We start from the raw sequence: 12395 nt of genomic DNA, 5'->3' as shown, positions 1-12395 counted from the left end.
TATGCAATATATTGTTCATACAGCCGGGCTACCCACTGACCATCCGATATGCCACCCGCAGGTATTGCTGACAATGCCTTCACTACCCGGTCCTCTGGTCAGACGACAGATTGGTAAGTGTGTATGCCAATTAGTTTGTGCAGAACACTTACCAATTGTTGAATCGATCCATTGTTCAGGTTTCTATTGAGCATTTGGGCTTGATCCAAGTATAGCGAATTACTCACAGCATGAGTAAGGGCGGCATACCACCTGAACCCACCCTCCCACGGCTAAGACCTAAGGGCTTCCGCTGTACTTGCATGCCAGCTTTTGGGTACATTTCACATTGGGAACATTTGTGTTGTCAGTTTCTTATCACTACTAATCTTCTGTATGTATGATTTTTAGTTTGTTTTAGTGAATCATCCATTACACCAATTGGTGTTATTTTTTTTTTAAGTTTTTTTTTTTCTTCATTCTTTTATTGCTCATTGTTCCTTATTTTTTTTAGATGTTCGGCAAGGGTTAATTGGAGTTGGGCTAATAAATGTTGAAGACCGATCTGGGATTTTGACTCTTGATAAAGGTACGATCTGTGTGTTAAGGTGTGCTATGGTAATATGTGAAAGGTATGCGCATGCATCAGAAAAAAAACGTGCAACATTTAAACAGCGATCTGAGGCTTTACTTCCGAGTGCCCAAATTCACAGGAACCCATGTATATGATTTAAGCTCCATTTTCTAAAGTCCATAATTGTTTTCAGTTTATCCCTTAAGCTGCATACACACGTAAAGATTTTCTGTTCAACCATCCAACTAGTTGATTTGTTGGAATGAAAATCTGGTAAGGTATGAAAGCAAATGACAATCATCAATTTACTCCCAAACGTCAGAAAATTGACAAAAACTGTTTTGTTAAATGTTTGACCCTAAACAATTTGTTCAAACTTGTCTGACGACCATTTTCATCTGTTTTCTGGCATTTAGGAGCAAATTGCTGATCATCAGTTACTCCCATACCTTACCAGATTTTCATTCCATCCAATCAACTAGTTGGATGGTTGGACAGAAAATCTTTACGTGTGTATGCAGCATCGCAGAGACCTAATGCGTATTTGGGTAAAAAAAAAAATGTACGGTGTGTAAACTTAATAAACCTGACAGTTCAGATATTAGATCTATGTTTTGGAATGTATAATGACAGCAACATTGTGTTTTGGTTGTTTTGTGCAATACTCCTGTAGAAAGTCAGATAAAAGTGGATGGCATAACTTTTTGTGGCTTGAACTTAAGCACAATTCATGTTCTTTTCAGATTACAACAACATTGGAAAATTCCTTAACCGTATCTTGGGCATGGAAGTACACCAACAAAATGCACTATTTCAGTACTTCTCTGACACGCTTTATGCGGTTATACAGAACGCTAAGAAGAATGGCAAATACGACATGGGCATTTTAGGTAAAGATCAGCACATTATAAGAGAGATTCTTACATTTTAAAGAAGCGACCATTCTAAGCATATTGTCTATTGCTGTATTTTAGATCTAGGTTCTGGGGATGAAAAAGTTAGGAAAGCTGAGGTTAAGAAGTTCCTGACTCCAGGGTATTCCACCTCAGGTCATGTGGAATTGTACACAGTAAGTCTTCAAACCAGAAATTACATTTTAAGTATGTGAATTTGATTGAAGCCCTGTTTCATAGGAACTGATTGCTCTTTTTGCTGAATTTGTTTATTTCTTTCATTTATGGGGGTCTGTGAAACACTGGTTCACTGACCGGAGCTTGGGCACTTTCATATATACCTTCAAAATCTCATACTCCTCCCTCTATATTCCCATTGACTGTTGAACTTTAGTTTCTCTAGCCTTTTTTTTTAAAAGTTTATTTTTTTTTTGAGCTAGTTATTTATTTGCCAGCATTCTGCAAGTTCAGATCCCAGTATGGCTTCACCGCCAAGAGAGATGGGGAAAATATATCCAGCTGTGTAAAGAGTAGAGTAGTTGCCCGTATTAACCAATCCGCTCCTAGCTAGCATTTACCAAGTACATTTTTTAAAATGATAGGTAGAAGCTGATTGGTTTCTACTGGCAACGTCTCCACTTTTTACACTGCTTGATACATTTTCCCAAAGGTCCCTGTGTTTCCTCCACCAATGGGCCAGGAAGGAAGAACAGAGTCATGAAAATATATTAAGTGGCCAGCCTCAAAGTCACTGACTGCTGCCTAGCACTGGGTTTTGCACAGGAGGGTTGGCTGTCCGTTATTGCTGGGTGACGGAAGGGTGGTCGTCGGATAAGGACTCATCCATGGATATCTCTAATACCTGAACTGTTGGGGAGCCTTGAGGACCATATTTGAGAACTTCTGCTTTAGACAACACCCAACCTTCTATTAAGACCCCTAGGTTTTGCAACATTCACCGTTGTGGTAAGAAAAAGTAGGTTCCCCAGGTGACAGTTCTGTTCTCGAGAAAGATTGCAGAGCGAGTAACATGCTTGGACAGCTAGGAATCCAACCCCATGAACCTAGACTAGACATACTCCCTTCCAGACTGGTACATGCAAGTATCAGTGCCTCCTCATGCTTGCTGTGCAGTCCCATCACTTTTAAGTTTCGGCTCCTGCCTTTCGGACTTTCTACAGCGCCATGGATATTTACAAAGATCATTGATGCAATTGTTGCCCATCTAGGATCCCGGTGTGTGAGTCATCCCTGATCTGGATGATCTACTGATCAGAGTGAACTCCCTGACTTTGCTGCAGGCTTTTGTAGGTTTTCTAGACCTTGAAAACTCATCAATTACAAGAGATTCAACCAGATTCTTTCCAAGGGTATTTGTTCGACACCTTTCAGCAGCGGGTGTTCGAACCAGAAAGCAGAATCTCCTTTCTACTGGAGTTTGGAAATGAAATGGCTCTTGAGTACAGTATTTTTGAACTCTAGAGGAGTCAAAGCTCCCAAACAACATGCTGGACTCCGAGTGGTCTAAAGACACCAGTTTTTGCCATGAAGTATGCAATCCGACAATACCTTTTAATGAAGACGAAAATGTGTGTGTGTACCTTCATTACAGCGTTTTCTTTGAGCCCAGTTGGTGACGGTGGATGTTCTCCCTTTATGTTTTATTGTTCTGGTTTATTTACTTGTATAATGTTTTTACTGTTGTCCTTGTTAGGGTTTTGATTCACATTGTGAAATGTTATTCTCTCCTGCTTTATTTTCTACTTTCCTTGGGGCTATGTTTAAAAATACTGAAGTTCCTGACAGATTATGGGGTATAGAGGGGGGGGGGGGGGGGGGTGCTTGAGCTTTGGTAGCTGAATTTGAAAGCTTCTGTTACTGCATTCTTACACCATTGTTCCAGTATCCCTAATCTGACTCGGAGAGAAGAACAAAAATTCAATCTTTAAATATTAAGTACCATGTGCATAGCCTTGATCCATGCGGTAGAGTTGGAGTACATGGAATAAATCTTGTGCTACAAAAATCTTTTTTTTTTTTTTTCTAGTGAGATTTTTCAGAAACTTAATCCCTTGTTTCCCTTCTACCACTCCCTTTAAAATCATCTTACTGCTGCATTTAGCTACAGAGATCATACAGATATTTATGTACTCGCTCGTGTTTTCTCATTTAATCCTGGTCATTAAAGGCCTCTTGGTGTTTTGGGCCTAATTTGCGCAGTAATAAATTGTACACACCTCAGTGGCATGTTACATTGTTTTCAATGTTCACAGATAAGTGTAGAAAGAGGAATGTCTTGGGAGGATGCAACTAAAATCTGGGCTGAACAAACTGGACCAGATGATGGGTTTTATTTATCTCTTCAGGTAAGAACTGGTACATGACAAAAGTAGATGTTAAAGTGTTATATAAAATAGGTTGCTTCACTAATATAAACAATGTTTTTAGACCTTTTACCCAATTTTCGCATCTTATTTGTGAAGTGTACAAGTGTTGTCCTATTATTTTGCATGCACTTCTCATGTTCTTGCACAAATACGTCTCTTCATCGGACAGCCTACATCAATAGGTTGTGTATAGCCTGACATTTTTAAATGGTGATATAAAAAATTTTGGAGCTTGATGGTTGGAACAAACTCATAAGAAACTGTTTTATCTAATTGTTGCTTATTTAACTCATTACCATCTCAGAAACACACTAGCAGCGTTGGGAGTGAAATTTCCCTCAAATAATGTATTTTATGTAATAATAATGTATTCCATAGACAGCCCTTTACAAAATGACAGACAGGTAGTCCAAACTATTTAAATAGAAGTATAGCGGGCAAACCTTTAAGGGTTTTGAAATTTCACTGAATTCTATATCTAGAGCATTGTTGGCCAACCCGGTCTTCGAGGACCCCTAGAGCTTGGGTACACACTATGCAATATATTGTTCATACAGCCGGGCGACCCACTGACCATCCGATATGCCACCCGCAGGTATTGCTGACAATGCCTTCACTACCCGGTCCTCTGGTCAGACGACAGATTGGTAAGTGTGTATGCCAATTAGTTTGTGCAGAACACTTACCAATTGTTGAATCGGTCGGCGGCTGGCTGATCCATTGTTCAGGTTTCTATCCAGCATTTGGGCTTGATCCACTTATAGCGAATTACTCACGGCATGAGTAAGGGCGGCATACCACCTGAACCCACCCTCCCACGGCTAAGACCTAAGGGCTCCCGCTGTACTTGCATGCCAGCTGTCGGGATTCCAACGTCAGCGTCTCCCCTCTTGTCGGGATTCTGGTGTCAGTGTCTTGTCCCCGGTTCAGGAATCTATGCCAAGGGGTCTATTTACTAAGCAGTGTTAGGAGACAGAGTGAAAAGTGATAAGGTGACAGCCAATCAGCTCCTGTCTACTACCACTGCTTAGTAAATAGACCCCCAAGATTTCGTCACCCGGCATGCCGATGGTCAGCGTTTTAGCTACATCCGCTTTAAATATATCTTTAAAGATATCTTTCGGTGTGTACACCCAATATAGTTTGTCCTGCACTACAGAAAGTTCAAGGGAAATCTTTCACCAATATCGTTCATACAGCACATCGTCTAGTGTGTATGAAGCCATACTGTACAACCGGACTCGCACAATTAAGGCTCCGAGCAAAATTGTGAGATTTGCCCATGATGGAGCGAATATTATGTTTTTACAACAGCAACTCTCCCCCTTCACACCTAATTGAATTGAGCCCTTCATATTTTTCAGACCACCTAGCTGGTGCACAGCTAAGTGACACATTTTAAAACGTGGTGCCTTCATTCCTAACTGCCTCATTCTACAGATACACAGGAGGTCTGGAAAACATGAACTGTTAGGGTTACTTGAGGACTGGTTTGCCACCCCTGATATAGAGCGCCACAATTTTAAAACTGGTTTTATTTATTCTGTTTCAATATAATTGTTTTGCAGACTGAATTACAGTAGCGGTTTCTGCTCACACATCCTTAGTCTGTAAGCAGAAATCGGCTGGAGAGAGAGGTCCCGCAAAGCAGATGTTGCATCAGCCCTTATGTACCTCCTCCTATCACTACTGCCTTCTGTGCACTAATGTATTTATTTTCCCTTTCCAGATAAGGAATAACAAGAAAACCGCTATTTTAGTTAAAGAAATTAACCCCAAAAAGAAACTCTTCCTGGTGTACAGACCCAACACAGGGAAGCAGCTGAAACTCGAAACGTTGTCAGACTTGAAAAAGAAATATAAGAAGGTAATACTTAATCTAGTGTACAATGTACACTTTTATGTGGTATGTAACTTTTATGTGGTTTTTAACAAATGGATCTGTAAATGTCTTGTGGAAAAGCAGCATATGGTGTTTTAAGCAAATTTGTTTGATCCCTATAGCCATGTAGCAACAGGTGTTAGACCTATCATGGTCTTGGCATACAATTTGCAGCAGCACGCACTCTCCATTATTGGTGTGTTGTGTTTGTTTTTATAATTTAGTGATAAACCTGTGTATTCTCACCAATGTTTGTCCATGACTTTGATTTGTAGAGGTAAGTGGCTGAAGGTTTTATGCTATGTTTAGAAGTACCTGAGATATTTACGGTTAAAGATACATTTGACTTGAATTGGACACAGCACTTTTATCCACAAAATATATCTGTAAATAGATGACCAACCTTTAAAATAACATTGTTACTATGATTCATAGGTCACAACATTCATTAAAATTATTTTCAGAAAATTGTTACATAACACCTTCATCCACTTGCCTCTTAATTTCTTCGTATCCCAGAGAGGAGATGCATGGGAGGCTGATGGTGATGGGGCCGTACTATTTGCGTCATTCAGTCCTGCCCCCTTGCCGAAAAGTCCTGTGAATAACACATCTCAAGAAGGGGTGATGTTATACTCCCCTATCCTGCCCACTTCACTAGCAAGGCCGGATGCAAGAGGGCCAACCGCTCTTCCGGGAGACTGGTAAACTCCCAGACGAGTCTCTCGTAGGTTTTGGGAGAATAAATATGCTGCAGGTTTTTTGGGGGGGGGCGCCCATCAATTGATTATGTAAATATCTGTGCCTTCCAGGCACACAAGTGATTAGACATGTCCTCCATGGTGTCCTCCATCCTTACTGTTTTTATTAGCTGTTTGATTTGACTAAACAGTAAGACAGGTTGGCTCTAACAGTTACAATATAAAACCTGTTCATTTAAGCTAAAACTACAGCTTTATGGGACTGTCCTGCTTTGTTACGTGACTGACCACTGGCCTGATAAATTGTCATGTGCCCTTGCCAGGTAATATCTGATGATGCCTTTTCTCACTGGAAAGAACAGTACACATCATCTGCTGATATATGCACACATGCTTATTGGTGAGTATATTTCCCGTTTGGATTTGCTCTCTTATGGACTTTGCAGCACTAATAAATTTGCCTGTGGAAGAGTCATGACCATCCTGTCATGAAGGATACTGGCATCTATCACCAGTTTTTCCAGTTAATTGATTATGTGCATTGAATTTCCTGGAGTATTTATCAAACCTTGGAGAGAGGTAAAGTGCTAATTAATCAGCTTCTGTTACTTTACAGGCTGCGATTGAAAAATGACAGAAGTTGATTGGTCCTCTCTCCCTCTCCAAGGATTGACACATCTCCCCCCCTGGGTGACCACACACACATGACTCACTTATGCTGGGATGATGAACTAGTACAGTTGGGTGAAAATTGTTTCCATTTTCTGTACATTGGAATGCTGTGGGGATTATTTACAATGTACAATGATTATAGCATACTGTCACACACTTGCTGTCATTGCCATCTTACACTTCATTATTCTAGGAAAAATAGTTTGTGTTACTGCACAAATTTTGTGGTTTTGGTAGAGTCTCGAGTAATCTTTCACAGGCAGATATTAATGTAATGAGTCCATTGCACTAACCTGATACAGTAAACGTAAATGTTTTGACTTGCATTAAATTCATTTCTGATCCCTCTCTGAGTTGACACTACTATCATGGGGTTAGAGCTGGCACTCTGGAGCTGGGCATGTAGGGGTTTACCAATTCAGTCTGAAGCTCCTCCCCTCTATAGCCCTTGATCACCAGATCACCAATCTATCTTAAAAAATCAGGTAAACGAAAGAATACATGGAGCAGGAAATGTATTCTCCAGCATACATTGAGTCTTAACCAATTAAGCCTAAAGGTGGGAATGTTGTGTAAACCTGATGGGATTTGATAAATTGGTTTGACAAGAGCACAGAATCTTCTGATCTCTCCCATTCTGAGGGACACTACTATTATGGGAATGTTCCAAAGTTGCCCTTAAGGGAGGCAATGTTCAGGAAACCTTACACGTAAAACCTTTTAATCTAAAGCTTGTTTCTATAATCTAAAGCTTGTGGGGTCCACCTACACTGGACCCGACACCTCCGTATGGTGACTGCTGACAGTTGTCCACCCCAGGGATGCATACCGCATATAACAAGGGCAGAACGTTATATTCTGGTAATATAACATCCCACCCCTTCCTTATTTAAATATGCTACAGTTGTGGCTTCGATTTATTGAATTTGAACTGATCTGTTCTTCTTCAATATCCTGGAACTCAGAACAGTGAAGAAGACTGACAGGAGCTCAGTTTGTTTTGGAGAGCTTTGCTTTCACTTTGGACTACATACACTGTAACTAATGATTCATAACAGCTTCCCGTCCCTAAAGACTTGCGTCCGTAGTCGCTATGGTCCAAATTCAGATTACCCTTAAAGGTTATCTCTTAATTACCAATCTCACTCTTTTGTGGTGGCTTATAACTTGAGGTCAACCAAAGTTTGGACCTGGAATATTTTTGCAAAATGTCGTTTTGAAACAACCATTACTGGATGCTGGATGGAATCGCACCACCTTAAATATGGAGACCATCTTCTCCATCAGCCTCATGTAGCTTCATGTAGAGCAAAAACAGTGGTCTCTTGACTCTAGAGTCTGTACCAATTTTTGCATAACAAGGATCTTGTCGTTCTGCCAAAATACCTTTTTGGTGTAAAACTATAACCCCAGAAACACCATTTGCTGGGCTAGAATCTGACTGGATTTTGATTCATTAATTTGAGACTCCTAACAACTGAGGCGTGATGTGCAAATTAAGGCAAATTAAGTCTGCATTGAGGAGAAGATAAGCTACCACAGAGATTCCTCTTCTTCTAAACTGAGCTGCCATGACCTTGTCAAAAATTCTTGGCACTGTGGCCCAACCAAGAGAGACCCCTGAAATGGAAGCACAAGTATTGTACTGCAACCCTAAGTAGTTTGTGGTGCACCTCCCAGATTGGTATATGCCTATATGCATTTTTTATATCCTGGATGGAAGAAACTCATCCATTTAATAGATTAATGATCTTATGGACTCTATATTGAACCGGTCAATTCAAAATATTGGTGTTTCGGGACTATTTAAAATATTGCCCTTCACTCCTTCGGCACTTGGTAGAAACTGGAGATCCTGGAGAACAAGGCTTAGAGACTGAATTAGCCATAGACTTTGGAGTTGGGCACTTAGGGGTTAAGAGTATCCGCTCTATCCCCATGCTAGCACTGTCACCCATGTTGGAAGAAAGACAAAGTATTAGTTGCTGTAATATATGCATTACACAAGCATACTTGCTATTTTAATAGTGATCAATCTCTACAAGCAAAATAATTTAATACATGTTGTATTCTGTCTGCAGGAGAGGTAATTGTAAGAAGGCCAGTTTAGGACTCATGTGTGAGATTGGCCTGCGCTGCCGGACGTATTATGTCTTATGTGGTTCTGTTCTAAGTGTGTGGACTAAAGTGGAGGGCGTTCTAGCTTCAGTCAGTGGAACAAATGTGAAAATGCAAATAGTTCGATTGCGAGCTGAAGATGGGCAAAGAATTGTTGGTAAGTTACTTGGGGTATATGCATGCTTTTTAATAAATAAGAATTGTTACAATGTTTCTTAAAGAATAGACTATGCTTAGAATTCAGCACAGTAATACATAAAGGCCTCTAACCTACAGGCTAATTATATAAAGTAATGTATTTCATTTTAATGAATCTGCAGAACTTCCCTGGTGTGCAAGTAATTAAATTAAATCTAAACAATTTCCCGTGTTTACCTCTGTCCATTAATAAACTTTTACTATTTTCTTCCATTTTATGACCCTACTGAATAGCTTTGGGTGGGACATGGGGCGGGCCAGATAGGGCCTACACCAGAAATGGCATTGATCACTACATCATAATGTAATACGTAATGTAGTGGGGCATCATTTGGTCACAACTAAAGCACCTGTCATTCCTGTACAATTTTATTCTAAAGTAAATGTCTTATGACTTCAGCTACCAGCTGGAACACTAAAGGAAACTGAGGGCCTGAATCAAAGATGGATGGTAATTGCAGAGCTGTACACAAGCTGCTGTGCAATTCTGTCCACCTCAGATGCAAATACAGAAGGAGATGTCGGACACCTCTTTGCTGCATCTGCGTGATCCCAGCGCTGCGACCGAGGTCGCAATTGTCCCTTTGGCCAGGCTGCGGTAGCTGAAGCTTACCGCATCGTGACCTGGTCCCTGTGGCTTGTGAGGCCGGCAGTCTGCATCCGTGGGTCTCGGCACTCCAAAAAAATGGGGCACCACACCCCTCTTTCCGGTGTCTCAGACTGCCTCCAAACCACCCCAAAAACCTCTGCCTGTCAGGCAGATTCTTAGGGGAGCTCATTGTGGTATCGCAGGACCCCTTCTGCACATGCACAGAACGGGCCCTGCGCGCACACAGAGTAGGAAACATCTGAGGTGTGCGCTAGCCATTGGGTTAGTGTACATCTCTGACTCAGGCCCTGAGTGTTGTCTTTGTTTCTTCTACTCTGTCATTTGGGGGTTTTATTCAAATTGTTTGGACATTTCGTTTTAGCCATAAAACTAACTTTTGACATTAATACTAACCTTTTGTTATTTAACAGGTCTAATCATTCCAGCAAACTGTGTATCATCCCTTGTAACACTGCTCTCAACTTCAGACCAGTCTCAGCAGATTGCAGTACAACAGCAGCAGATGTGGCAACAACTTCACCCACAGAGTATCAGCAATTTCAGCACCCCATAGAAAATCTGCCCATCAGAGACTTGGACATAGTAGAAAGAAACTGTAGAATTGTAACAGTGCACATGAATCAGGGACAGATTCCAAAGAGTTCAGTCTACTTGTGCACAGATGGAGGACACCAGGACTTTGTAGACTCCTTGTGGCAATCTGCAAGTTCCTTTTATCGTGGCGCATACATCTCCTGTTTCTTTGACTTTTGGTGCTTCTCACATGCTCCAGTTTCCATAGTCCTTAACTTGGATTTTTTATTTTTCTATTTTGAACATCTTTTAGTTCTTCTTCATGAAGTGTAGTGGTAGCTTGGAGGTCAATCCATGCTTCTTTCTGATTTTTCATTCATTTCCCATACAGTGCTCAGGGTCTTATTTGGAAATCAATAATATTTAAAAGGGAGCTTTCCCTAAATGCATGTACATGAAAGGTATGATACATAAACCAATATATGTATATAAAGGTTGTTCTCACTTGTGTAATAAGGATGCATGCTTTCATAAATGCACTGTATTTAAAAAGGGTATATTTGTGTTTCTCCCCCACATTGGTTAATGCAGTGCATGTCTTGGAAAGCATGAATAGAAAGACTTTGAAAGTCCTATTCTATAGGGAACAATCCGTTCCCAAACTCCATTCATACAATTTTATTTTACATAGTATTTTAAATTGAACTATTTAATTTGAGTGCATTCTCTTCTTTATGTGAAATTATATTTCAACACATTTGCTCTTTAAAATTTGTGATGAAAGGGTAATATTTTAAGTGTAAAAATAACATTTTCTAGTGTGCAGCAAAAAGGGCTTTTTTTTTTTTGTTTTGTTTTTTGTTTTCAAACCCCCCATGCCATCAAAATGGGAACAACACAATCCTTTTTTATTTATTTATTTTTTAGGTTTTTTTTTTTCTTTTTTTTTTTTTTTAATTTACACATTGCTTCTTGTAATTTAATAATGACAAATTTTGACTGGTAAGATACGACACATCTTGAGTTGTACACTGTTAAGTAGATCACTCAAGGCTCCCCGCTGTGTGTGTTGTTTTGCCTACTCTGTAACTTGAATACCATTTACTATTCTGTAAGACATTGTAGAGTTTTCTTGAGCTGTTTAAAACTGTAATGTACAAATGTGAATAGTTATCTATAATATGGGTAAGGTGTTTTTTTGCCTCCAATAGTATGTGTTTATAAGGATGTGATAAGGACAATGTTTGTCATTTCTTGCTTGCACAGGTTGCACTATTGAAAGTTTTGAGACTGTATAAACCTGTCTGGGGAAAAAGAAAAACTGCCCTACAAGGTATTCACACCTTGGAATGGAGCAAATAAAACTCATTGTACTAACATGAAACTAGTTTATCATTTGATTTCTTGGCTTCTGTTGACGTATCAAGTCTTAGAGAGATAAAGTGGAAACTCTCCAGGAAGGTTCGGGAGACTCGCTATTTTTCAGGTAGTCGACTGGATCCCCGGAAGAGTAGGTCGATATCCCACCCACTTGCCAGTGAAGTTCACAGGATGGGGTGAAACCTGGATTTGCAGGTCTGTACAGAGGGGATGGGACCAATATGACATTTAAGAGCCCGACCCCTGAGCGGTCATCTTCATCTCCTCTCCAGGATTCTCCCAGATAGGAGTAAACAAATGTCGTCAAGTATCAGTGGAAATGACATAAGTTGGTTGCTTTGGGCAACTACTCCACTTTTTCTCTCCAAGGCTTGATACATCTCCCCATAAGTCACTCTATAACCAAATCCTCTTTTGTCCTATATGTGGGACACTGACGCTGAGATATGAGGAAGAGTCTGAGGAGTAGGCACTAAAAAAAGTTAATT

The 12395-nt window shown here is 40.2% G+C and overlaps 1 protein-coding gene across 5 annotated transcripts in view; it reads left to right on the top strand.

The window, feature by feature from the left end:
- The window catches only part of SBNO1 (strawberry notch homolog 1), a 91137-nt gene extending 79226 nt beyond the window's left edge, over window positions 1-11911 (top strand). For all 5 annotated transcript variants that reach the window (XM_088449142.1, XM_088449140.1, XM_088449139.1 and 2 more), the window contains 8 exons: window positions 494-568; window positions 1297-1443; window positions 1528-1622; window positions 3720-3812; window positions 5563-5700; window positions 6740-6816; window positions 9170-9363; window positions 10425-11911. In XM_088449142.1, the coding sequence (XP_088305268.1) occupies window positions 494-568; window positions 1297-1443; window positions 1528-1622; window positions 3720-3812; window positions 5563-5700; window positions 6740-6816; window positions 9170-9363; window positions 10425-10567 (962 nt within the window). In that variant the 3' untranslated portion in view covers window positions 10568-11911. The remainder of the gene's footprint in view (window positions 1-493; window positions 569-1296; window positions 1444-1527; window positions 1623-3719; window positions 3813-5562; window positions 5701-6739; window positions 6817-9169; window positions 9364-10424) is intronic.
- The last annotated feature ends 484 nt before the right edge of the window (window positions 11912-12395 follow it).

Source organism: Taudactylus pleione, unplaced genomic scaffold, assembly GCF_031769625.1.
Source record: "Taudactylus pleione unplaced genomic scaffold, aTauple2 ptg000479l, whole genome shotgun sequence".
NCBI lineage: Eukaryota > Metazoa > Chordata > Amphibia > Anura > Myobatrachidae > Taudactylus > Taudactylus pleione.
Note: the sequence above shows the minus strand (reverse complement) of the source record. Positions and strands in the feature narration are given on the sequence as shown.